Below are 25,768 nucleotides of genomic sequence, written 5' to 3'. Positions count from 1 at the left end.
ACAACTGCCTTTGTGAAGTTAAAAAATGGATGTCAAATAATTTCCTCCAGCTGAACTCAGACAAAACAGAAATCCTGGTCATTGGGTCTCAGCAGATGGCAAATCAAATACTGCCATCTGCTGGTTCCCTAGTAAATCACATTAAGCCTGTGGAAAAGAACCTTGGTGTTTGGTTTGATAGTAATTTAAATTTCGAGCAGCACACCACAAAGCTTGTTCAATCATGTTTTTATCAACTTAGAAATATAGCTAAAATTCGATCTATGTTAACTTTTAAGGACACCGAGACCATTTTACACGCCTTCATCTCATCATGCCTGGATTATTGCAACAGCCTTTTCACCTTTTTAACCCAAAAATCTATTGATCGACTCCAGACTGTCCAGAACTCAGCTGCCAGGCTTTTAACCAGAACAAAGAAATATGACCACATTACTCCTATTTTAGCTTCATTACACTGGCTCCCACTATGTTTTAGAATTGACTTTAAAATTCTATTGATCACTTTTAAAGCTCTTCATGGCCTCTCGCCTTGTTATATTTCTGACCTTTTACTCCCATACGCACCAGCATGTACCTTGAGATCCTCGGGCAGAGGTCTGTTGTCTGTTCCAGAGTCTCGACTGAAAACTAAAGGGGACAGAGCGTTTGCTGTCGGGGCCCCGAGGCTCTGGAACAGCCTGCCCGAGGAAATCAGGTCAGCTGAGTCAGTGAACTCTTCTTCTTCTTCCTCTTAAGTCCCTTCTTAAAACATACTTTTATAGGAGAGCCTTTCCCGATCTTATTTGACTTTATTTTATCCCTTTTATTTTATTGTATTTTACTAATTTTATATTTATCTGTATTTTAGTCTTTTCAAGATTTTCATGCTTTTATCTTGTATTGTTTTTTGTATTATTGTCTCTTGGGTATTATTGTCTTTACACTTGTTAAAGCACTTTGTAACTTGTTTTTGAAAAGTGCTCTACAAATAAGGATTATTATTATTATTATTATTTAACCACTAGTTGCTCCAGAGGCGTGCGACCTCTGACATGTATAGCAATTGTAAGTCAAATTGTAAAAGCGTCAGCTAAATGAATAAATGTAATGTAATGTAAAACAAAGCAAAAATGTCCACTAACATCCAAAATGTTAATATACTTTCATCAAAAAGACCTCTGAACACAACCAAGTGTGTCTAGAAAAAGCTGTTGAATAGTGTTCAACAACAATAGATGTTTAATTTGTGAAAATACTGATTTCTGTATTTTTAAATTATAAAACCTTCCCAGTGGGTGAAATTAGTTGTATCACATGTAATAGGCAGACAGATTCATTCAGTTCATTTGGGTCTATACAAAGTACAAGTAATAAGTGACAATTCATGATCATATGTGCAAGCCACTTTACAGTTTATACCACTCATTACATTCACGTTAATACAGTACAGTTTGTGCAGCCTGACTACGCTGCATGGTGAATCTTTTAAACACCACCTTTGACTTTGAGGAGGATTATCCTTTAATAAGGTTTAAGCCAAATATAAGTAGACTCTTTAATTAAGCCAATCATTTGGAGCCATGTGGCTGTGATGCTTTTCAATAAAATGTCATGACAGTTTTCCGTTCATCACATCAGCCTCCAACCTGGAATAAAAAGAAAATAAAGGCAGTGTACAATCACATGACTGGACAAAAATTACATCAAACATATTTAATCTTTTTATTTTCAGTGTAAAAAAAGCGCGGAAGAACAGAAATCAATTATATCAATATCAATAATAGCTGTAAAGTAAATGATGTTGATTTGGTTGACAGCGTGTAGAATAAATTAAATATTGATAATAACAATAATAATAATGACAATAAAATGTATTACAGTATGTAAACTTAAGAGGAATACATTCTTAAAATCAATCAATCAATCAATAATTAAAACAGACTCAAATAAGCATTTGTGACTCATTATTTACTCTCATTGTTTCCTCTCGAGTAACAGAGGTTACATAGCTAAATAAATCCCCTTGGGACCTTGACGGCTTTTTCCTTTCCACACATTAAAGATAATGGAATAATTCACTTGCCCTTGAGCCCCTCACCATGCATCCATACAGAACTTCTTATTGGGTTGCCAGCAAATTGAATGAACCTCCTTTCCATAAAAAGGTAATGGACTCCCTCAGATAGCCCTTCTAAATAACACCGACGGTAAGGAAGGTGAGATGAACCAATTTATTATCTGACATTGAAGAAGGTGCGTACAGAGGGGAAGGTCACGCTCTCATTGATCACCGGTTCCCCTGTAGGGAAATGATAATTATGTGTACCAACATGGACCGAGGTCACCTCCAGCCATCACCAGGAAGGGTTAGAAACCCTTCAGGGCAGTTTTTATGGTGATGTGAAAGTGTTTGTTTCTGTGAACGACTGTGAAGCGATGGTTTTCAAGACTGTGTTTTAGCTACTATCAGATAGGATTAAGAAAAACCCCAAATATTCAAAATACAGCTTGAAAAATTTACTTACATGATTAATCAATTATCAACTTAGTAATCATTTCGGCTCCAATAATATTTCAAGCAAGGTTTTCCATTTACTTCCCTAACCTACAGAAATTCAATATAATAAAATATAACTTTTATCATAGCCCATCTTGCAGACAGGTAGTTAAATAACTAAACCTAGTACAGGCAATGACAAAATAAAACTTCAACTTTTTAGAGAGTGCTTAAAAGAGTACAAGGATTACCTGCACACTCTGCATATACATGTATGCGCTGTCATGCAGTTTGGGCAGCATGATAATACATGGTAATGAGAGTAGTGGACATGGTGGGGTGACAACAGACGACATTTTAAAACAGTTTTTCTGAAGACACACAGTACAAGTGGACATATATTACAGAGATAGAGACAATGTGATGGACAAAGAATGCAGTTAAGTGAACCGAGAAGAAAAACAGGGAGGAAAAGAAGAAAGAGAGATTACACTGACAATATGACACCCGTGGCCCATGCAACAGCCCACAGGGTGTAGCAACAGACGTGGGAGGAGGTTCCGACTTTGATGCACCATAGACAGCAGGTGGTACGGGACTGTGGAGCTCTACTCAGAAAACCAAGACTCTGCTCCTTGGACGAGACTCAAATAGACAGAGACAGAAGGTTAAAGCAGCACGGAAAGGAAGACGAAACTAGCCTGGAGGTCTGATATAAGCATATGAAGAGAGTGGGGAGTTAGTTGGCTGGAGATTGCATATGACGGCATCCACCGAGGTACATTTATAGCATCTGAATGGTGGTAGATTTGTTGGATCTGTGCGCATCCATCTGCCACACCTGGTAGCTGGCAAAGCCGGAAAGGTGATGAGAACATGAGGAAGGATCATGGGGATAGGTTACCTGTTCATGTCGCCACGCCAAAACCAGCATGATAAGACAGACTGTGTAGTGTGAAAACTGTAATGAGCACAGGTTAGGGGGGAAAGGACAGGTGTCAGGTAAATCAAGTTTGTGTGGAAACAAACAAAATAGAGTTGATGATGCTATTAATTTCTTTCTTTAATTTCTCAGTTATGCTGCTGTATATTATATAAGAAAAAAAAATTCCTGATCAAGTTTCTTTCCATTTCTCTACTGTACTGTAGGCATGCAGCTCAGTTTTAGGTCAAATTTAGAGTAATTTGAATTCCATGAATCCATTCATCAACTTCACTGTTAGCCATCTTCTGGCCGAGCCCTCATTTGTTATAAACATCCCTATTTGTAATTTATACAAGATAGTGCAGACTGACACGAGAGAGGAGAGTGAAAAAAGGTTGCTATCCAGGAATCCAGATATATGATTTCAATCCGCCCGTCCTCCCTGCCAAATTGCACACTGCTCCTGTGAGGACACATCAATTGACAGGCGGGAGGGGAAAAAAGAGAATAAAACCTCGTGATTCTAAATTCTGGTCCACTTTCTATTCTACTGACATTGATTATCTAATGAGGGAACAGATACTGTGAGACATGGTCATAAGCGGGCCTTTGTGAATAATTCACACAGCTGTTTTGCATAGGAAAGGGCGTCACGGCTGAGGATGAAGTTTAAGAAAAAGAAAGAGAGATTGAGAGTCGGAAGTAATGGAACATGTTGGTCTATTCTGAACACGTTCATTAATTACCAGCGTATATCAAGATCTTGTCAGGAGTTCCCTCACATGGAGGTGTCGATTGGCCCATTGAGTTTCATTCTGCCTGTCATGGCCTGCTGCAAACCTGATATGTTTACTGACACAAATTAGTGTGGAACTCTTGCAGCTCATTAAGACGGTGGGTTGTGAAGGGAAATAGCAATGTGTAGGGTACCAAACTGTTTGCCCATCATGGGCTGTGCATCCAGACTGTTGTGTGGAGAAACCCTTAAGTTAATGCTGAGATTTATTCCCATAGAGCATCTACGAGGAAGTGCGATGGTGGATAATTGGAGGCAGAAGTGGGAAAAGGCAGCCTCAATGCACAGAGTTGGGGCTGCTGGTCTGTCAACGCAGATTCTAAATGAGCTTCAGTGTCATGGAAAATGTTATTTACAGTTTTCTTTGCGGTGGCTGGTAAATATTACCTGTTTAATTGGCTGATTAAGCATCAGCCAGATGGCATTTTTATTTTCTGTCTGTTCTCTCAATTAATTGGGAGAGGTGTGCTGCAAATGTTGCAAATGTTTGTTTAGTTTCTCACAAAAATACTGTTTCTTCACACAGGCCCGAAACTCACAGGAAAAGTGGAGCAACTGAAATGTGCAATCTTGAAGCCGTTTGTCAGCTGCTGTTCGAGTGAGCAAATTAGACTTCATTGGGAGAAATAAGTCCCCTTTCTGAGCAAAGACTTGCAGAACCATTTTCCCTCATCCAACTTTTCTTTCTTTTTTTTGAAAGACTCTTTGTCTTCTTCTTTGGTCAAACTCTGCTGGAACACCGTCTGCCAATCATCCACATTCTTTTTCCTCAGCAGCTTCCTCCTGGCTCGTTGTTCATCTATGTCATAGTTGTGCTAATTAAACACAGGGTGCACAATGATTATTGCTTGCTGCACTCCACATATATTAGCATCTGTAGAAGACTCTCCAGTAATCTCCTTCACACAGGAAGAGGTGCAGTGAGGAAGTACGCCTCACAAGCAGCTAATTAAACCCAACTATGCCTGCTTCCCTCCCTCCGTCTTTGCACAAAGAACCGTCTAATCACTTCTAACTCAATTTGGAAGCAAGTAATTGATGCACATATAAGGTTTATGGTGCGTGAAAAAGGAGAAACACTACCAGTTTAGATGTTAACAATCTGGGCTACGAGGACCACGTGGTGCCAGAGTTATTCTTCTTTTAAATGCATCTGAAATAGCATCATTGATTTTGACCGCAAAGGGCATAACAGCTGATGATGATGATGATGATGTCAGCATGATGATGATGGCAGCACCACAGTGCTGGCATTCATATGAGGATTTGGGCTACTCAAGAATCAGGCGAGCTTTGATGTTGCTGTTTGCTGGGGGTGGTGGGGGTCTTTATGCCCATGTGAAAATCCCTTTTCCTGCTATTGGAACTGAACTACTGCTGATCACTCTGCTGGTTTTAGCTCCATGTTCCACACTGGAATAAATTATGCCTAACATTTTGCTTCTCAGGCCAAAGCGGCTTGTAACAGGAATGAAATGTAAAGCTGCAGCTACAGGGAATTGTGCCTCTAATTCACAGGGAAGTGCTGCTGCCCGAACTCTGACATGAGCTCACTCTGGCAAACTATTACCCTGCAGACAGCACTGACACATACATGTGACCATACGTGACATGTCACCATCCAGTAAGACATTTTCTACTCAAACCACACACTCTGTGCAGCAGCAGCAGCGTGTCGTATGAAGACGTTATTCAAATGTTGACATTCCTTCCTACAAGTTCTGCCCTCCTCTCACCCTGTAGTGGCTCCTATAATGAACCACAGTGCTAACAGCTCTTGTGAATCTGAGCGCTAGCACTGTGATTCATTTGATTTTAGCTCTACAGAGAGAAGGCAAATAGAAAGAGCTGCCAGTGGAATCCAACAGGTTTACCTAAGTCAAATGAAGCCTTTAGGCTATGATTCACTGGCTAAAGAAATTAATTTATTTTCCAAAAGGTTTTCCTGCAGTTGATGTTACAGTTCTCATTTGCATAACTCTGGAGAGGAACATATTCCTATGATGTTCTTTCTTTAGTACTACAGCTCGGAGCCCAGCTTTGGGGTCTGATTTTACAGATTCTCTTATATTGTTGTGGTAACATTTTCTCTTACTACTATATGTCAATTATTATTTTTATTAAACCTGCATTTGCTACTTTTATTTTTATTTTTTTCCCTCAAATTATGGATGGATTATTTTTTAGCTGCTTAGCTGAAAATCTTATTATAAAAACAAAATACAGCTAGAGCAGGCAGTATGGAGGTTTTAGCCTTTGTTTTCCTCAAAAAGAAATTACTAACTTTAGAAGCATCTGACAAAACAACTTCTTTGTACTGTTTTTTAATGTATTTCTCAGGAATTACTTTTAAGAAAGAGTAGCTGTGTGACTTATGAAGGCTACTGTCTAAGACTAAGTAGGCTACAAATCTACCTTCAACATTCAGTTTGTGCATCTTGTGTATTATCATTACATTCGAATCACAGAGCTAAGCATCTAATTTGCCAAAAAAAGAAATACCTGGCGATCTCTGAAATACCCACAACTCTTCTGAAGGTATTGTTTAAACAGATGCTTAGCTCTGTGACTCGAATGTAATGGTAGTACACGAGAGGCACTGGGACTAACCTGGCCGTAAATGTACACCTTCACAGATTTGTGAATATACTGTCTCTTTATTTCTACTTTTCCTTTTTTATATTCCATTAGATTTTAACACAGAACACTTATTTTAAACCAGTAAGTCTCGCCAGTGCCCCGATGAGCAGCCATGTTAGGACTGACTGCTGAGGTCAGAGGTCAGGGTTTTCTTCCTGCTTCGATCCCTCTCCAACCTAACCGGCCAGAGAGATTCACTCAGACTCTGCTAACCAGTTCTATCTCACAAAAACAGTGAAGAGAGCAGAGGCAGTAAGCCCCTTTACACATTATAAAAGCAAAATATTCATCTGAACACTCTTGTAACTACACCATCAGTTCAGTTTCATGTAATAGTTGCTCTTAGGAAATTCATGTGAAGTCCTCTTTGTGTGGTTAGTGGTCACAGATATGATTAGTGGTCAGGGGGTTGCTCATGCGCGTTTGATCACAGCCTCACATTTACCCAGTTTTCCTGCTGGTTTGAAGCCGGCAGTAGTCATGATTGTCACAAGCTTTAATGACCACTTTAGGCATATAAATTCACATAGGTCCAGAACAGCCTCTCTCACACTGGCATTATAATTGTGCATACACAATATATCTATTAAGCTTTCTGACATATTCAGAGCCTTCTGGTCACCTCGAGTAACCTGTGCTTGAAGTTACAGTTCCTAGGTAAACACTTCCCTAGCTGGAGGTGGAGGTCTGAGCCAATCGACTCATTTGTTCTCTTTGAAAGTGATTGCTGCCGAGTGGAGGCTGTTTTAATTTGATTGATGTGTGTTTCACCAAGCGGTGGATTTGGTTGTAATTACTCTTTGTGCTCATCCTGATAAGGAAATTAATCAAGCCATTACGTTGCTCCCATTTTATCATCAGGACACAATAATTGAATAAACCAACCTCACTGGTCTTCAAAGTCACTCTGGCTTGCAGCGTACCTGATGGAAGGGTAAAGGGCTCGCTATTGCTGATTGGGTGATAGTGAGGTGAGGTTGTTCAGTTTAGACAATGTAGTCATTCCGATTGAAGCAATCAGGACCAGTTGTTCTCCAAATTTAATCACAACGCCACATTATCAACCGTACATAGGATATACAATCAAGTAATCCACCTTGTTTTCAACAATAACATATACAAAATATATCTGAGGGGTCATGAGATGATTAAGAACAAGAAAAAATAATCTTTTTGTATTTTTCCCTCTAATATTTTTTTCGTAAAATATTGAGTCATTTTACCTCTTTTGGCCTTGAGCAGTTTTAAAGGAGACCTTCTGAGACGTTTAGAGGTGAAATCTCTCTTTGGCAGAGCTGCTAACAACGTAAAGACAACTAACATGTGACAAGAGGCTCCCGACCCCTTTTTTTGTGAGGAGTGGGAAGCCAAAAATGTTGGTCACTGGTTATATCTTAGATAGTATTTTCTAAGCTTATCTGTTTTTCTGTAAAATCTTAATGAATTAGAAATAAATGCAGTGAAGTAAAAAGTAGAATATTTCCTCTCATACCATTGTTTGTTGATACAATTTGTGAAGTTCTTCATTAATAATTGTTGGGAGAATGAATTTATGGATACATCTTGAAACCTTGAAATTAAAACTGTCTCCCATCGTTGCCTTGTTACAGCCTACTGTAATGTCAAAACTTAATGCTGAAGTTGGATTTTAGATTTGGAGCAAACTCGTGAAGACGGGAAATTGCCTGGAGCCATTGATACCTCCGAACTGGGGCTGAGCAGCCATTAAATCTTTGATGTTCACTTCTATCATTCTGCCTACCCATCATGCATTGTAAGGAAAAAGAGGCGGCCAATTTGGGGCTGATCTCAGCCGCCCAGAAGGATTTGCATCCATCCTTGCAATTTATTCTGGAAGGAGCAATATCACCAGAAATCTATTAACCAGCTGCGTATGTTTGAGAGAAAAATCCCCTCTGCTGGGGAGGGAATACATGAGGTGGTTTTCTTAAGCGTAAAGAAAAAAACATCTATTTTACATGAAAAGACTTGTTCCAAGGGACATGGCAACCCCCAGAACGTTTTTCACAAGAGCAGCAATGCAAACTGGATTATTTTCACACAACACAAGTGTTCAGTAGACAGATATCTTGACTTGACTAAAAATGGCAGAAGTTCATTTAGATTTAAATACCTCCTACCTTTCTGAATGTCTTATTTTATGACACCTTTCGTGATCAAGTGGTTAGATCTTTTGCTTGATGTGCCTGATTGATTGGGACTGCTTGTTTGTGTTTGTGTGGGTCTTCAGCTGCATGATTGACTCAAAATCTCTAAACAGTTCATTAATAACACTTCTCCCAAAAGGATCCACTTTGCATTGAAAAGTTTGAACAGGTTTAGAGTTAGCCTTGTGAGGAATGTGTTTGATTCACTTCGTGTGGGTTTAATTGCACACTTGTGTCCTTTGGGTGATGATAAAGTTGTTTTTGACTCGAGTCTCAAACTTGGATAAACACTTGCGGTGTAAATTAAAGCCAAGTGCCTTGGGACCACCCTGTTTGGGTTTTAATTGCGGTATTAGATCATCTTGATTTCCCTGGTAATTATCTCAACTATCATCACTCCTATAATAACGATAATCAATTGTTCCTGGTGACTCTGACAGGGATAATGAAAAGTTTATTAGCTTCCCTGAACCTCACAAGTGGCTGGGGAACTCTTAAATCATCTGTGTATCTGGGGAGAAAAAAATAAAAAGGATCCCAGTTCTTTATTCTGAGAGGATGAAGGTCATGCAAGTCCTTCCTCAGTCTCCATTAGCAGTTCTGATAGCCTTGACGTGTTTACAAGCTTGTAACTTAGAATAGAGCTCCTTGAGTGCTAATTTGGACAATTTGGCAACCCCCCACTTTGAATAATCAGGATGTTTGGCTTGTTAGATTAAGGGCCACTCCACTGTACAGAGTAATGACACTCTGAGGAAATCTTTTTTCTGATATACTTTATGCTGATGTAAAGTTTCTCTGAGGAGTTCTGCAGTTAATATGTTTGGCTTGAAATTCTCCGTTCTCTTGTTAAGACTCCTCAAAGTGACGTATCATCTATCGACCGACAGATGTTGTTTTGCTGATTTTGCTTTAGGGTTAGCTGTATTGATCCTTCTATGTATATCGTCTAACTCGTTTGCCACAGTTTGTTTTTCACTTGCTCTGTTAGGCGTGAGTCTTCTCGGCACTCAGCAGGGCAGAGCACCTGTGAGGATGGCATGGCAACTGAAGTGGATTTTTGCAGGCTATATCAGGGTTTTCAAACGAAATCACTGAAAATAACACGCATCTTTCATTAATATTCACTGTCTTTGTATTTGAAAAGATTAATACCAATTAGAATAAGTGGAATTTTGTTCTTAACACAATGGAGAAGCTTCTAAAACGCCCTAAGGATCATGATTAGCCACAAAATCTATCCACTGAAACCAGTACCAATGAACAAAATCTGCCAACCAGCATTTCTATAGCTCACTAATTAACAGGTTATAGCTTGTTTGTTTATGTACAGAATGTACAGAAAGTGTAAAAGCAACACTATGGATAATCCAGTGTACACTTGTGGTGCACACATGTGTAATTAAACAAAATTAACTGAAGTAAATGAACCCTTGAAGCAAAGCTGAGAGGAAAAAAAAACTTTCAGGAATAGACAAAATAGAAAATGTACAAACGCCCCTGGATTGTCTCTTAACTCTATCCTGTAGGATCTCATTCTTTTCACGGCGGGGTATCCCATAGACACAAGGATTAGAAAGAAAAGGTTGCATTCAAGTGCTGTGTGTTTTGTTGTGTCCCCACAGATCCTCTCTACTCATCCAGCTCAGCACACACTCCAATGCCCCAGAAGGCCTGCTGAAGCAAACTGTCAGTTTTCTTTACACGCTCTGAGTAAACATTTTGAAAGAGCAGAGTGCACAAGAAAACGTATCTGTTTCAAAATGTAATTGAGGCAGCTGAAAATCTGTGTTAATCACCAGCGTTATTTTGACATATTTTGTGCAATGTAAACACCAGAGCTGTGTAGCTCTGTTTTCCTGGTTAGTTTAATGGCTGCCTGCAAGCTTCTTGCACACCTGTACGATGTCAGCTGATGTGACTATGAGCCCTCCAACGGCGAGCCGGTGTTGTGTAAAGCAGCTGGGAGATTACAGTTGCAGCTCCTGGCGAGTATTTTAGCAGTTTATCTCAATTTTACAACGGAAATGAGGTGTGGACAATGAAACTGTATACAATCTATGATGATCCTCCGGTGGCTCTGGCAGTCGATGATGTTTTATAATTATCTCAGCACACAGCTGGAAGTCCAAAAGACAAACAGATAGTTAGAAAGAAAATGGAATGAAAAAGTTAGATATGTTTCCCTTTTCTTTTATGTTCTTTTTTTTTTTGGACCAAATAGACCCGTTGATAATGTGACAGATTTGCAAACCAGCCATGTCTCCTAAGAGTGATGTTTGCATACATCTCCCTTAAGCTAGCAACTAGCGTTTTTTTTTCGTTCCTGATTATTCTGGCAATTACTTTCTCGACTCATGTCAGAAAACAGTGATGATGTCCAAGGTGACATTTTCAAATTGCATGTTTCGTCGGACCAACAGACGAATATAAAAAATATTCAGTTTACTCTTACATGTGAGAGAGAAGAGCGTCAAATCATCACAACTGAGATGATGAGACTAAAGCATGTTTGTCATTTTTGCTTGATAGATGACTTGAACAATTAATTGATTGTCAAAATAGCTTCATGTCATCTCCTCCCTCTCTTCCCTGACTTTCCTGTCTGTCTCTATCACTATCAAATAAAGCTGAAATGCCAATTAATAATGAAGGGGAAAACAGCTATTCAGCAAATTCATTTTGTCGATTTACTAAATAGTTTGATCGACTAATTGTTGCAACTCAACTAATTTGTAGTCACATAATGCATTACATGTTTTTATCTGCAAACCAATGCAAAATGTTCAGTGAACTAATCTAAAAAATGCTTATTATTATTGTTGTTGTTGTTGTTGTTGTTATTATATTGTTGTATTTCATGTGTTTTAATAAAGTATTCCCTTGTGGAATCTAAAGTATTAATAACAATGCAATGGTGTGGCTCACTGATGTGTTTTTGGCACAGAGGAATAAAATATATGATATAAAATACAAAGCCCATACTTGTCAGTAGAATCAATTTATTTTTAGTTTGGGTATTTTCATGGGTATTTGTTGACAATTAGAAAAATATTGAATTTCACCAGATTTATCCTTTAAATAGCCTAAAACTAAGTGTCGAAATCACATGTTTTTTTCCCCTAACCACCAACATTGACTTCCTCCCTATGATGTACATTATAGGATGGTCAAATGTTCTGATTTTAAAAAACATCACCAAAACTATCTATTATTGTCTGTCGATCAATGTTTCCCAAAGGCCAAGATGATGTCCTTAATCCACAATCCAAAGTTATTCAATTTACTTTCATGGAGGAGTAAAGAAACCAGGAAATATAATTTCAGAAGTTGAAAGTGATTAATTTTAAATTTGCCAACCATTGCAGCTTTAGTTGGCAAATGAGTAGTATAGAAACATATTTTGTAGGAGATAGTGTTGTCACACACTACCACACCCTGCACTGTTCTCATCTCTCCATCCAAATTTGGAAACACACAGAGGTGAAAATCATATCATCACCCTCTTTTCAAAAAGCACTGTCGCCCTGTTTGCAGAGTGTTTTTGTGTACCATCTATCAGTATTTGTCACCCATCCACGTGACAGTGAACGGTAGCGGTGTATGACAGAGTTGAGAGAAGTGAGACACTCCCTCTGTGACCGAAAGAGCTAGTCACAGCGTGGCTTCCAGTGACAGAATTACTCATCACCAAGGGAGCTGTGCTAAAGCATACATGCACAGTGTGATACATACAATGAGAGAAAGAGGTCAAAAAGTCAAGAAGTGGGATGCTAACTGTATGTGCGGTGTACACAGATAATGGTGTCAATGAGCGGCATTCCCATCATGCCATATTTCAGCAGGGATTGCCAAGAGCTGATCCTTGCCCAGCCTCTATTTTACCTGTTTTATGGTAAACAAATCCAGTCAGGATTTTGGAGGATTAGTGTCCACGTAATTCTTTGTCATGAAGTACTCTCACTTAATCTGCTCAGTATTTGCATTCATTTAAAGTTGTTTTTTTTTTTTTGTTGCCAGTTTGGGGCTTTGAATGTTCCCTTTAAATACTTTCACCCGCTGCCTGGTTATGAATTAAGACTGCAAAAGGATTGCCTATGCTTGAGAGAGAGTGTATTGATGTGTGTGTGTGTGTGTGTGTGTGTGTGCGTGTGTGTGTGTGTGTGTGTGTGTGCGTGCGTGCGTGCGTGCGCGTGTGTGCATGTGTGTGGGTGTGTGCGTGTGTGTGTGTGTGTGTGTGTGTGTGTGTGTGTGTGTGTGTGTGTGCGTGTGTGTGTGTGTGTGTGCGCGTGCGTGTGTGTGTTTTAGCGAAGGAGCCAAGGGTCTGACAGATACAAACATCCAGGTGCCATAAATTGCAGGGCCGGATCAAGGAAACGTGCATTTGTGATGGCGAAATCGATTTCATTTATAACTCATCAACCGCAGCTCTTAGAGTGACAGCAAATAACAAAGCAGCAGAGAGAGGGGGCCAGTAAAAGGAGCTTTGGGCCCCTTTCCACTCTGGCCTTATTCAAGGACACTGAGTGGAGCGTTCAACAGTGCAAATGTTTCATCCTTGTGTTCTCCTTTGTCAAATAAATTGTTCAGATCTCGCAGGATGCAAAAGAAACAATGAAATTGACATAAATCTAAATGCTAATACAAGAAGAGGAAGAGGAGGTGGCAGAAGTTAAATTGCTGAAAGCAAACAGTTGTGTAGCGGCAGAATGCAGAGCTAATTGTTAGTATACGCAGATAGAAGGTGTGCCAAAAGCACTATATGGAATTAGTGTTTGCTGGGATCAGTCTAAAAAAGTATTTTCCTTTTGAGATGGTCACAGTTAATCATAGAATCAGAGACATGGCAGACATGTTGGGAGCCAACCAATCAACCACGTCTTTTGAGATGTTCACAGGTGATCAGAAAAGAGGTGTCACTGTTCCACCTCACAGCACCAACAACATGATTTCTTCTTCACTTGTTTACCATGTTTACATTTGTGCAAGGAATAGTGTGCTGTACTCCTATGATTTAATGCCAGGTAGAGAAAGGCAAGAAAAGATAGATATTGTTGGGAATTCGTGCAGGAGGTGAACAGGCTTACGGCAAGTAGAGGCAGGCAAGAGTCCCAAGCAGACAAGCACTCCACACGGGCAATAAACCAAGTCCAAAAGAGCCAACAAGTAGGTAGCAGGGAAGCACAGGGAAACACTGGGAAGGGCTTGTCGAGTAGATGAACTTCCAACAAACTAGGAGAGCACATCGACTCAAATACACAAGTGAAGGGATGAAAACAAGACACAGGTGAAACTAATTAGGACAAAGCAGACAAAAAGGCGGGAAAACATTATTGTCATATTTAGGAAGTATAGAAACACAAGACACATTATTCCTCGTGCAGACTACACCACTTTCAGCGTCGGCCGATGGCCGTGCTGTTCACACTACACAACTTGCCGTCTTGTGATCGGAGTCTTGAAGTCGTTGTGGCGTTCACACTACGTGAATGATCGGTGACAGGGGGTCATACACTACACGAGCTGACAGCGGCTGTGTCACCCGACACTCGTCTCCAAACCATGTTTTGTCAAGAAAACACACATGAAATGTGAAACGAGAAGTGACGTGAGCTACACATGAAACAGCTGTTGTTTGTTATTATAAAGATAGCAATTATAAAGACAAAGAATCTGGGTGAAAGAATGGATTAGCACACGCAGGTAGCAGGGATCATCTGAGCTACAGAGAGAGCTGGAGGTGAGCAAAAAGTGTTTTGCAGAGAAAAAGTAGCTGCCTGCTCTCATTGGCTGGATGTGGATGTCGAGTCGGCCGACTCCTCCAGATATTTGGCATACTCGATATCTGGCAGACGTCGGCGATGTGTCAGAAATGTGTCGGGGAGCTATTTTGACGCGTCCTTTTGTAGTTCACACATAACGACTGGCGACTGCCAATCGACCGCTGATTTACCCCTAGTCACAGCCTGACGGTTGCCGAGATTGCCTAGGCGAAACTAGGCGAAAGGAAGGATGCTTTCAAAACAAAACAGAAAATAACACTGCCCAAAAGCAAAACCTTGACAGTTGTCACATATGACTGGATCATATACAGAATGGAATATGTGACTAGTAAATGATAACCCTGTAGAGTACATTTATATTGTGATGTAAGGTTTCACAAACGATGACAAAGTAAGATTCATGATCTATCAAGATGGCGTTTCAGTTTCAGAATTCATCTTAAACATTTGACCACTGTAAGAGTAATTGGGATTGAATGCTCAGTTTGTCACCTCAGACATTATAAATTACAAACAATGATCCAGAAAACAATATCATCTGACTTATATTTGTATCTCCAACAACACCAGGAGAACATTAGCTAAATCGCCAGGATATGTGTAGGTTCCTTTCCCATCAGCACCTCCTTGATCAGACTAATCATCCTTCCGGTGGCTGTCATTATCTCCCCTATCACCTTTCAAACACTCAGGTCATGTTGGAGCACACAGTTTGCCGTTTTACATTATTAGTTCCCTGCCGGGGGCACTCCCTCAGAGGAAAACGAAGGTGAGGAAGATAGAAAGCGAAGGCTCCTGCCTGCTCATGGGAAGAGGAGGAGGAGGAGGCACCGTTGACGGCGTAATCTCTGGCTCTGATTATCTTCTCATTACAATCAGACGGGAGCCACTCGAAGAAGAGGAGAATGTGTAATTATGCTGAAATCTCCCATGACTAAAACAGAGGATAATAAGCAAGGCTAGAACTGTGGGCTCACATCTAATCATTCAGTTTATTTAGTCATCCGTTCAGCGTTTCCTACGAATGAAGCTTTTTGGCAGGTTCAGGTGGAAGTGGTTGAATTAGTAAGAACCTGACTTACAGCAGCATTATTTGGAAGCCAGAAATAAGTTGCCTCAATTTTGAAACTACAGAAAATATTTTTAAACAACAAGGCTGAGTATGTGACTTCTAGTTTTTATTGTTTTTGCTTGTATGCAAAACATGTTGACAACTAAAAATGTAGACTCTCCGGTTTATCAGAGATAGTAAAAAGAATTCAAGGAGAACTTCAACTATTCTCATGACCATGCTTCTCTCGTGGCTGCATCTGCCCAGTGCGAGATAGAAAACACCATTTCCCAAAATGTCAGGGCAACTGAAGCATGTAAATAACTACATTTCAATTGACACCTCGATTTGAATGGTAAATGGCTGACCTCCAATTTTCCCAGAGAATGGCTGGCAGGGAGAAATGGAGGGGAATGAAACACATATCCAGCAGACCAGAGGGAATAAGGCTAACCAAGCATGCTAAATCCTCCTCACTATTGTATGATGGAAGATTTAACTGTGTGGACAAGTAGAAAAATCACTTTGAAAAGTTCTCCTGAGAAGGCACAAGAGCAAAACCTAAATCCTTTTCTTCTTCTTCTTTTTTATTGTTTTGCTTCCCTCACAGCTCAGAGACAACAGCCTGCCAGCCGCCCAAGACTGATGAGAGGAAAGCAGCAGAGACCAGGGTGGACACCTCAGACAGAAATGGCTGCATCAAAGGAAAAGGACGCAAACGCCACAGTCATCGCAGGGCCAGAAGGTGAGCTGGTCTTTATGCTTTCACAAATGCCAAGCAGGAGCTCTTGAAAACCATCAGGAAGGTTTTGTGATCTGAAAGAAAGAGCGCTTGTAAAGAGATGAGACAGATGATAAATCAATGTCCTTTAAAGTTGCAGTATTTTTTGTTTTATGGGGGTTCTTTTGTAGATTTAACTGCTGGTGATAAAGCATTTTTACAGTACACAAAAACTCCTTCAGGGCTTGACTCTCACTGAGAAAACAGCTAATCTCTATGTTCTGGTGCAGGGAATGTAAACAGTCTTATCAGGTCAGACCCAGTGGAGAAATACAAACATGTTGTCAGGAATTCCACACTGTGTCATTCAGATCCTCTTTTCTCTTTTCACCAGCACCTTGAACCAAAAGTCTCCTTCACACAACGAGAATAATTTTTCTGCCTTCGTATTCTGAGGTGGGAAAAATCAATTTTTTTTAAGAAACCTCTTAATTACACACCTTCAAAACCTTTGCAGTTACACAGCTGGGAAGCAGCCAATGATATGTAAAAAGACGACTGAAGCCGCATTTGGGGTGTTAGAGAGGATCAGCGAGCACAGAGAGCACGCATGCATGCAGACTTCTGATAATCATTTTCCTGGTTTGTGCGTGTAAGAAAAGACATCTGATAGAAAAGGCGTGTTGAAAAAGATTTATGGTGATTTCAAGACCAACCATAATCCTATCTCGCCTCCTATCCTGCCCCCTTGTAGTACACTGTGGGAAACCCTGCCTTTCCTCCATTGCGGCCTTTTTGTGTGGATTAGTGCGGACTTTCGTGTACTAATCTTGTACAGTGCACCTTTAACACAAACACAAACAAAAATTGCCAGCATCCACATTGGTGTGAATATGTAGTGAGAAGATGTTGAAAAGTAAAATCCAGGAAGTCCAGTTTGAGGAAAACATTTGTTTTTTCATTTGCACATACGAGTTGTAAGGCTAAGCAGATACTGAAACACTGCACAGTGGTTTATCTTGTACTCCTATGAAACAGGATTTTACAAAAGGTTTTCACGGATGACCCTGTGTCCGTGCCCTGACTTTGCCACAGCAGTGGTCTCACTGAAGAAGCTGCATTTTTCGATGCAATGAGGTAAATCCACAATCAATCGTGCAACATAGGAAGAAAGAAAAATATATATATTAATACACACACACACAAAGGGCCATTCATAAAAATGGGTTTTAAGCTGTGATTTAAAAGCAGATACAGTGTTAGCAGATCTGATGCTAAGTGGAAGGCCTTTCCAGAGCCAAGAAGCCGATACAGCAAAACCTTGATCACACTTTACCTGGACTTGGGAATAGATTAAAGTCTGAAATTGATGGACCTGAGGTGCCTATAAATACTTCTGCGCCAGACCATGCAAAGCCTTGTATGTGATTAATAGCACCTAAAAATGAATTCTAAAAGAGAGTGGCTTTAGTCTACACCCTGACAAATTCTCCGACTTTCTAGATACTAATCTTTTCTAATAATCACTGATCACAAAGAGCATGTCTCTAAAATACAGGTTTACTTGTATCTATCAGATTGTAACCACGTATCTGAGGATAAGAAGAGTAATAATCACCACAAGAAAACACAAGGTTTCTCAACGTTGACCACAATGTCAGCTGTTAGGAGGAGAGACTGAGAAGACGGGTCAGCAGCTACATCCAGTCGTGATTGAGCTTCTGCAGCTACACAGATGAATCACAGCCACCAAGCTTCACTGGCTATGAGCAAATAAACAATGGATTAAAAGAGACCAAGAATAGAAGAAATGCATGCAAAAGATTGTGTTTGTGTTTATTCATTTCCGCTTAGTAAAAAGTGTCTAATGGTAGATTAATTTCCCAATTCTTTGTCTCAATTACAAAGCACTGCAAGTTGCTGGCTGAGAAAAGTCTCCTCTTCTTCTTCAAATTCTTATCTTTTTAATTGGCTGGCAGCAGCCCAATTTAGCAGAGCCACCGATGTTAATCATAACATGAAACCACAAGCCACTGACACTAGCTTCCTTCTGGACACAGTATGTTTGCTACAGTGAGCGAGTGAACCTGGTTCACTCAACAAAGAGCCACGGAAATAAACCATTTCTGTTCAATTCTGTTGATTCAGTGAACACATTTAATTACATGAAATCCCTGCTTGGACCCAACAAGAAACACAAGACATCCAGCTAATCACGAGTGTACTAAACACAATACAGTGCCTGACACAAAGCGAGTGATGCATTTTTCATATTGCATCATATCTAGGATGCCGGTACATATATACATTTATGGTATTCATGCATTATTGTGGCAATGAAAAACACAAAATAAGCTGCATTCAGCATTGAGCATATTCTCGTCAGATGTCCTCAAAACCCTTTTTCATACAGCATTGTTTCACACAATCACCAATCCCAATGTAGCTGGCAAGTGACTGCTCTCTCATTCCTCCCTTCATTCTCTCCACCTCATGAAAAGAAACTGTTTCTGGTGGAAAGAAAAAATTGCAAATGCTTGCCTTGTGCTCTCTTTTTACAAAGCCACAATGGTAGAGGTGTTAATGAGTGACAAAGCGTTCTCATTACCAGGAGAGGGTACTTGGACTTGGTCTGTCTAATCAGCCCTAATGCATTTCAGTTCCTAATGCTTCCAAACTGCCGACTACACCAAGCAGGGCCATTTATTATGGCAAGACAGTCCTCTGCATCCAGTGAAACAGGCATAAAGTCTCCAAAGCTCTGTGTTCGCATATATCAAGGAGGAGTGCAGTTTGTCACTGTCTGGATCAGTTTTGATCACGCTCACCTGGAAGCATGACCTGCGGTTTGTGTAACATACACTTTCTTGAATTTTGACAGAAATGGCAAACGAAAACCCCCCAGAAAGCATGAAAATACTTAACAATGTGCCTGACACAGCTACTATTTGTAGACATTTGAATGTATTCTGCCCAGAGCTAAGCTAAGCCTAATTCTGTGCTATGGAAATATTATCTGGATATTGATAATGCTATTCTGAAATTGAGTCCATCTTTAATGCTTATTTTTATTCTCAGTAAAACCAAAAATACAAAACCTGTTATCCGTAGTAGTATATTCCAGTTTTATATATATTTTGCTTACTATTTAATCTCAAAGGGGACTGCTGATTTACCCATTTAGTGTCTCCATCTCGAATTTTGCCCAGCAATTCACAAGTCTCTTTGTCAATGGCTATTCCCCCTGCTGGAGAAACAACTGAGCCAGTGAGAGCCTTTGTGTATTGGGAAGATCATCTAACTGTACCAGAGCCATAGTGAAAATATGGAGACAACTGTGGATAAAATCACATCAGCTATTAACCTGGAGCAAATCGATTGGGTCTGTAACTAACAGTTATTTATATAATCCATATTGGTTAATCTGTCTATTATTTTTACATTTTATATTAATCATATTTTATGATTAATCTTTTAGTCTGTAAGACAAAACAGTGAAAATCACCTGTCAGAAGTTCCCAGAGCCCATCATGATGTTTTCATAATGCTTGATTTGTCCAACTAACAGCCCAAAACACATTAAATTTATAGTGATATAAAAGACAGAAAAGCAGCTGGTTATTAGAGTGGAGAAACTGGAGCTCGTGAATGTTTGGTGTTTTTTCTTAAATGATGAATCAATTGACAAAATAGTTGCAGATTAATTTTTTGTCATTCAAGTAATCAATTAATCAGCTCAAGACTGAATGACAAAACTTCACCTAAGTTGCAGTGTGTCTGCATGTACCCATGTATTCTTCTCTCTGTAAGTGAGAACAAGGGCATGTCGTGCAAATTTAGATCAAATCTGATTTAACCTACACAAGACACCCTTTGCAGTTTTCCCAATAAAGCTTTGTTTCAACTGATTTATCAAAGCCAAGATGAGGCTGCTTGAGTGAGTCATAGGCATCTTCTTGCACATCTCTCCTTTACCCTGCATCACCCTACATGCTCACTCACTCCCTCCTCTTTGCTCCTTATGAATTTCAGTCAATATGTACTTGAAAGGCTCATTCAACGAGCCTGTGGCGCTTCAAAGGCCGTCATCTCCCCTTCCACATCAGTCATTTTCAGAGAGACCTCTGAACAGCTCAAGCTGGTCAACAGATGGAATCTGACAAGTTTGTTTTCTTTATAATGATAAATTCACACTTTAAGAGAATGGATGGAAGATAAGAACATCCCAGGCTAGCACGAGCATGTGTACCTGTGCACATGGAAATGTGTGCAGGCTTGACGATTCTCTCTGACCAATCAGTAGTCTGCAATGCTTTCCAGTCAGCGTTTGGTATTGCCTCAGTTCGCTTGGAACCTTGACAGAGGATATACCAAAAAACCTATCAAGTACCAAATTTGCTCAATGGAAAACCAAAAAAGGCGAGTAGAGTCAAGGTGAGCTGAGCTGGTACCAATGTTGTGGAAAAGGGACTATGGATCACAGTGATGAAAATATACACTTAGCATCAACCTGTGAAAACAATTACATAATGTCTTCAGCAGTCCTAGCCGACCTTTGTCAAGTCTGAGCAAACTTCTCAAGTGACATTACTTTAGTAATATTAGGTTGGGCTACAAATCTTTAACAGAAATCCTGCATTACAAACCAGAGGCGAACGGTTTGAAAGAAGTGGATATTTCCCAGGCAGGTAGGGTCTAAAAAAGAGATGATTGATGACAAATTCCATCAGGGGATGTGTACGACCGAGTGTTTTCTATACTTTATATTAGGGCCAAAAAGCCAGGAAAAGTTGGCCTCGACTATCACGATTTTGATCCTTTTTAAAACATACTTCAAACTTCAGAAAGTCTCATAGACAGGTGCGCAGGCTTATTAATTCTGACTGATACAGAACCAAAGAGTCCCGAACGCTGTCGATCAGCGATCCACTTTATTAACATTTTAGAGTACAAGTACACTGTGGTTGATTTTTTTGGTTCTTTATTATTAAAGACTCTTCTCTCCTATACTTTTTTTAACACACCTAGTTAGTCTAATTAGTCAATAGCAAAAATTATATCAAACACGTATGAAGGCAATTAGCTGTTCACAGGCATGGTTGCTGAACTGAAGGTTTATTTTATTAGGTGAAAGTCTAAAGTTTGAGTCTTTCTGTATAGTGTGTTTATATTTAAAAAAAAAAAAAAAACAGAAGGAAGGGGAAAATGATCAAGGGCGATCCAACATGCCTTGGTCAACATCCTGTAGTCAGCCAGAACACAGGTTCAAAGACAAAATACGAAGCAATCCCTGACATAACTGAACTGTACTGAACAGTTCCAAGCTGCATTCAAATTCTAAATCAACAATTGAATGCTGAGCAGCTTTTCTGCAGAGGAAGATTAGGCTACAGTAATATTATTAGTATTAGGCCTATATTACTTGTAGAATTAGATTCCAGCGTTGGCTGCATAGGATTGTTTCGGTTTTATTTCTCTGATTCACTGCTTTTTCTTGCTAATGAGAGTTAGCGAGTTGCTAAGCAACTGACAAATCCTAGTCATTATGCCTTTACTTAACAAAAAAAGACTAACCCATTTAATCCAATGAATCACTTTATTCAAAGTGAGGATTTTGTTCAAGGATTCTTTGTTTTGTTTTTCTTTAGGGTGATGGCGTCATAAAATATGACAACAAATGTTCGAAGCATCAAAAACCTTAATAGAATAAAAAAAAGACATTTATTACAGCCCTAGAAGTCAGCTGTGGGCACTGGTAGCGGATGGGATGTAGATCCATCTCCTTCTCTGAGTCATCAGTCTTGACTTCAGTGAAACTCACTGGCATGCGATCCGTTTTTTTGCTTTGTACCAGTCTGGATAGGATTTCATCATCCTGTTGTGATGGGATCATCTCATACGGGACATTTGGCTCACAGTTAATCTTGCTTATGTGTGTCAGGATCAATCAAGATGCGTTTATGTGCAGTTATGTGATGCCAATGATGAGTCATGTGGATTACTTTACCCCACCCATTCTGTTAGGGTTATTTGTCTGCAAAGATTTTAGAAAAAAAGACTTTCATGGAGGGAGTTTCACACTTGCCGTGAAACGCTCAGAGAAAACTGTAAGCAACACTTCTGTGATATCAGATAAGCAAAAGTAGGTGAAGAACGTATTCTTGTTAAATTCTTACACAGTGGAATCTTTTGTATTAATGTTTCTGTTTATGCACTTTTCTTCAGATAAGAGGCATCCTTGTAAAGCAGTAGCTCATGGTGTCCAATTTATTAAACCCAACAAACTTGTTAGATAAATCCTTTGTTGCAAATCTTATCTTTTATTGTACAACTGGTAAAGCGGCCTCAAAATCTCAAGACCTGAAAGTATAGTTATGTTCCTTTTTTAGGAAAATGTATTGACTAAAGGGGCAGTTCACCCAAAAACACACTATGTCTTCAGTAGTAATTTTCCATTTAATTATAGTAATTTTTCGGTGTTTTGAGCCAATGAAACTCAACCCTATTGCCAGACAAGCATGTCAATATTGGATGATTTTGCAAAAGTGACTTTTATTTTGGTCTAATGCCAAAGTTCCTACTTCCTACTTACAATATCTGCGTATGGTGACTACAACATGGTTAAGATCAGGGAAAGATTGTGCTTAAAGTTAATAAAAAGAGAACAGTTTTGATTGGATATGAACTCTGCTTTGTGAAAGTCAGACAATCTACATACTGTAATTTGTAGGGATACTGGGTTGTTTGAATTCTGTTATTGGAGTGGAAGCAGAAATATCAGAGACTGATAGTCCAAAACTGGGCAAATTAAACTGGAACTAAACAAGAACTATTTGCATGGCTGGATATAGAGGTAAGGGAGAAAATTACTTTATGTAATTTGGGTGAACTAACCCTTAACACGCAGACTCTGTATATAAATCAAATTCCAGTCCAGATATTGGGATTCAAAAGCTGTCATGGCCCAAATATGTGCTCCTCACTCTGCTGAATTCTTGCAGCTGAGATTTCACATTTCATTTCCCATCACCAGAATGAATAAAGAAGTAAGTGTCCTTTCTGCTCTGTCTCTGCTTGCAGCCCCTCCTTTGACGAGGAACTCTCCCCTCGGCCCAAGGGGAAGAAGAAGAAGAGAAAGTCTGAACGGAAGAGGAAAAGGAAAAGGTCAGTTCCCAAAATGAGATGACTGTGCAGTGAGGTCTATTGTTGGATACCTTTTGTTGTGTTTCCTGACATAAATAAACTGAGAGGTGTACAGGAGAATGCTTGGTACTCTCCAGAGTTCATGCTTATTTGTTCCTCTTTAGGTCTCCTTCCTACAGCCTGTCGCCACCGAGGAAGAAGAAAAAGAAGAAGAAGAAGAGCTCCAAGAAAAGCAAGCGGCATAGGTAGTTCTTGCTTACTATGACAATGTTGGTAAAATGGCATGACATGTATTTTTAGGTGACTGAAATCATCCTTTTCCTTTTTCCAGGTATTCCTCCAAAAAGTCAAAACACAGGTATGTATATGATTATTGCAAGATTTTGGGCATTGTTTTTGCATGTCTCGTGTTTAACAAAAAACAGTTAAAATTATTTTAAGGGTGAACACCTGGATACATTTTCTGTCATAAATGTGTAGGTAATTTTAACATCTGCTTTCCTTAAGATTGCTGGATTTCCGACTTAAAAGCCTATGCCCTATATGTATCAGTTAAAAAGCAGGCTGTCTGTGCAGGCTTTTGCAGTCTTAATACTCCTTGCTCATGATTGTATTCTCTTTGATCCCACCAGCTCTTCAAGTTTAAAACATAAGAGGAAGGATGAGCGCAAGCACAAGAAAAGGTCAGTCTGTGATTGTTGCATCAGAATCATGTACTCTCTGAATCCAACCCAACATTTTTGACCCCCCCTCCAACCTCCTCTGCCTCCCCCATGGTAAGCCCATCCACCCTTTTCAGAACACTCATTGCTGAGGAAGAGAGAGAGAGGATCCTCCAAAATGCTCTCATGTAAGGGCACGACGGGTGAATACAGAGGCGCTTTTATTTTTCTGCTAAAAGCGTGAAAAAGCCCTTGTAAAGAGGAAAACAGATTGAAAGCTTGAGCCACAAAGAGAGAAAAAATGGGGTGAAAAAGGGAAAGAGAAACCAATTTCATGCTGTGATCTTGCAACATTTTATAATTCGACTTTGGATGAGCGGACCGCTGTTTGTAAGCACAGAGCCAAGTTCAGTTCCTGCTTACTTCAACAGAAATCACTACAACTCTCTCCTTTTTTGTTCTTTTCATGTCTTTACTGTTACTTATACTCAAGCCTTCTCTGACGCGTGCTCCAATTTTTCAAGTACAGTTAACATACACTGAACAAAATTATAAACGCAACACTTTTGTTTTTGCCCCCATTCATCATGAGCTGACCTCAAAGATCTAAGACTTTCTCTATGTACACAGAAGGCCTATTTCTCTCAAATATTGTTCACAAATCATTCAAAATCTGTGTTAGTGAGCACTTCTCTTTGCCGAGATAATCCATCCGCCTCACAGTGGTGGCAAATCAAGATGCTGATCAGACAGCATGGGTATTGCACAGGTGTGCCTTAGGCTGGTCACAATAAAAGGCCACTATAGTCAGTGGAGCAGTGCTGAGTATGAATTAGCGTTTAAGAGTCTGATAGCTTGGGGGAAAAAGCTGCTCTGCAGTCTGGTAGTGTGGCAGCAGAAACTTCTATATCTCTTCCCAGAAGGCAGCAGGGTGAACAGGCTGTAGCTGGGTGGGTTCTGTCCTTTAGTATCCTTTGGGCTCTGCGTAGGCACCTCACCGATATCACTGAGGCTCGGGAGGTACCAGTGATCTTCTGAGCAGTTTTAATCATCCGCTGCGGAGCCCTCTGGTCCTGGGCTGTGCACATCCCATGCCAGTTTGTGATGTTTCAGGATGCTTTCTATTGCTCCTCTGTAAAAACTGACAAGAACTTGGCACAGGAATTTGGCCTTCTTAAGCTTCCTCAAGAAATATTGTATCTGAGCTTTCTTCCTCAGCGTGGAGATGTGAGACGACCATGTCAGGTTCTCTGTGATGCTGATTCCCAGGAACCTGAAACTGTTCACCTGCTCCACCCCAGCACCACTGCGGTTGACAGGAGAGTGTGTCTTAATCTCCTTCTTCCTGAAATCAACAATCAGCTCCTTAGTTTTGCTGACGTTGAGCAGTAGGTTGTTCT

The 25,768-nt window shown here is 39.9% G+C and overlaps 1 protein-coding gene across 1 annotated transcript in view; it reads left to right on the top strand.

The window, feature by feature from the left end:
- Nucleotides 1-25,768, top strand: part of srrm4 (serine/arginine repetitive matrix 4) — a 64,598-nt gene that overhangs the window by 29,361 nt on the left and 9,469 nt on the right. The window contains exons 2-6 of the mRNA XM_046035746.1: nucleotides 16,453-16,587; nucleotides 23,644-23,727; nucleotides 23,871-23,951; nucleotides 24,038-24,064; nucleotides 24,339-24,389. Of these exons, the coding sequence (XP_045891702.1) occupies nucleotides 16,453-16,587; nucleotides 23,644-23,727; nucleotides 23,871-23,951; nucleotides 24,038-24,064; nucleotides 24,339-24,389 (378 nt within the window). The remainder of the gene's footprint in view (nucleotides 1-16,452; nucleotides 16,588-23,643; nucleotides 23,728-23,870; nucleotides 23,952-24,037; nucleotides 24,065-24,338; nucleotides 24,390-25,768) is intronic.

This window comes from Micropterus dolomieu, linkage group LG21, assembly GCF_021292245.1.
Source record: "Micropterus dolomieu isolate WLL.071019.BEF.003 ecotype Adirondacks linkage group LG21, ASM2129224v1, whole genome shotgun sequence".
Lineage (NCBI taxonomy): Eukaryota > Metazoa > Chordata > Actinopteri > Centrarchiformes > Centrarchidae > Micropterus > Micropterus dolomieu.
Note: the sequence above shows the minus strand (reverse complement) of the source record. Positions and strands in the feature narration are given on the sequence as shown.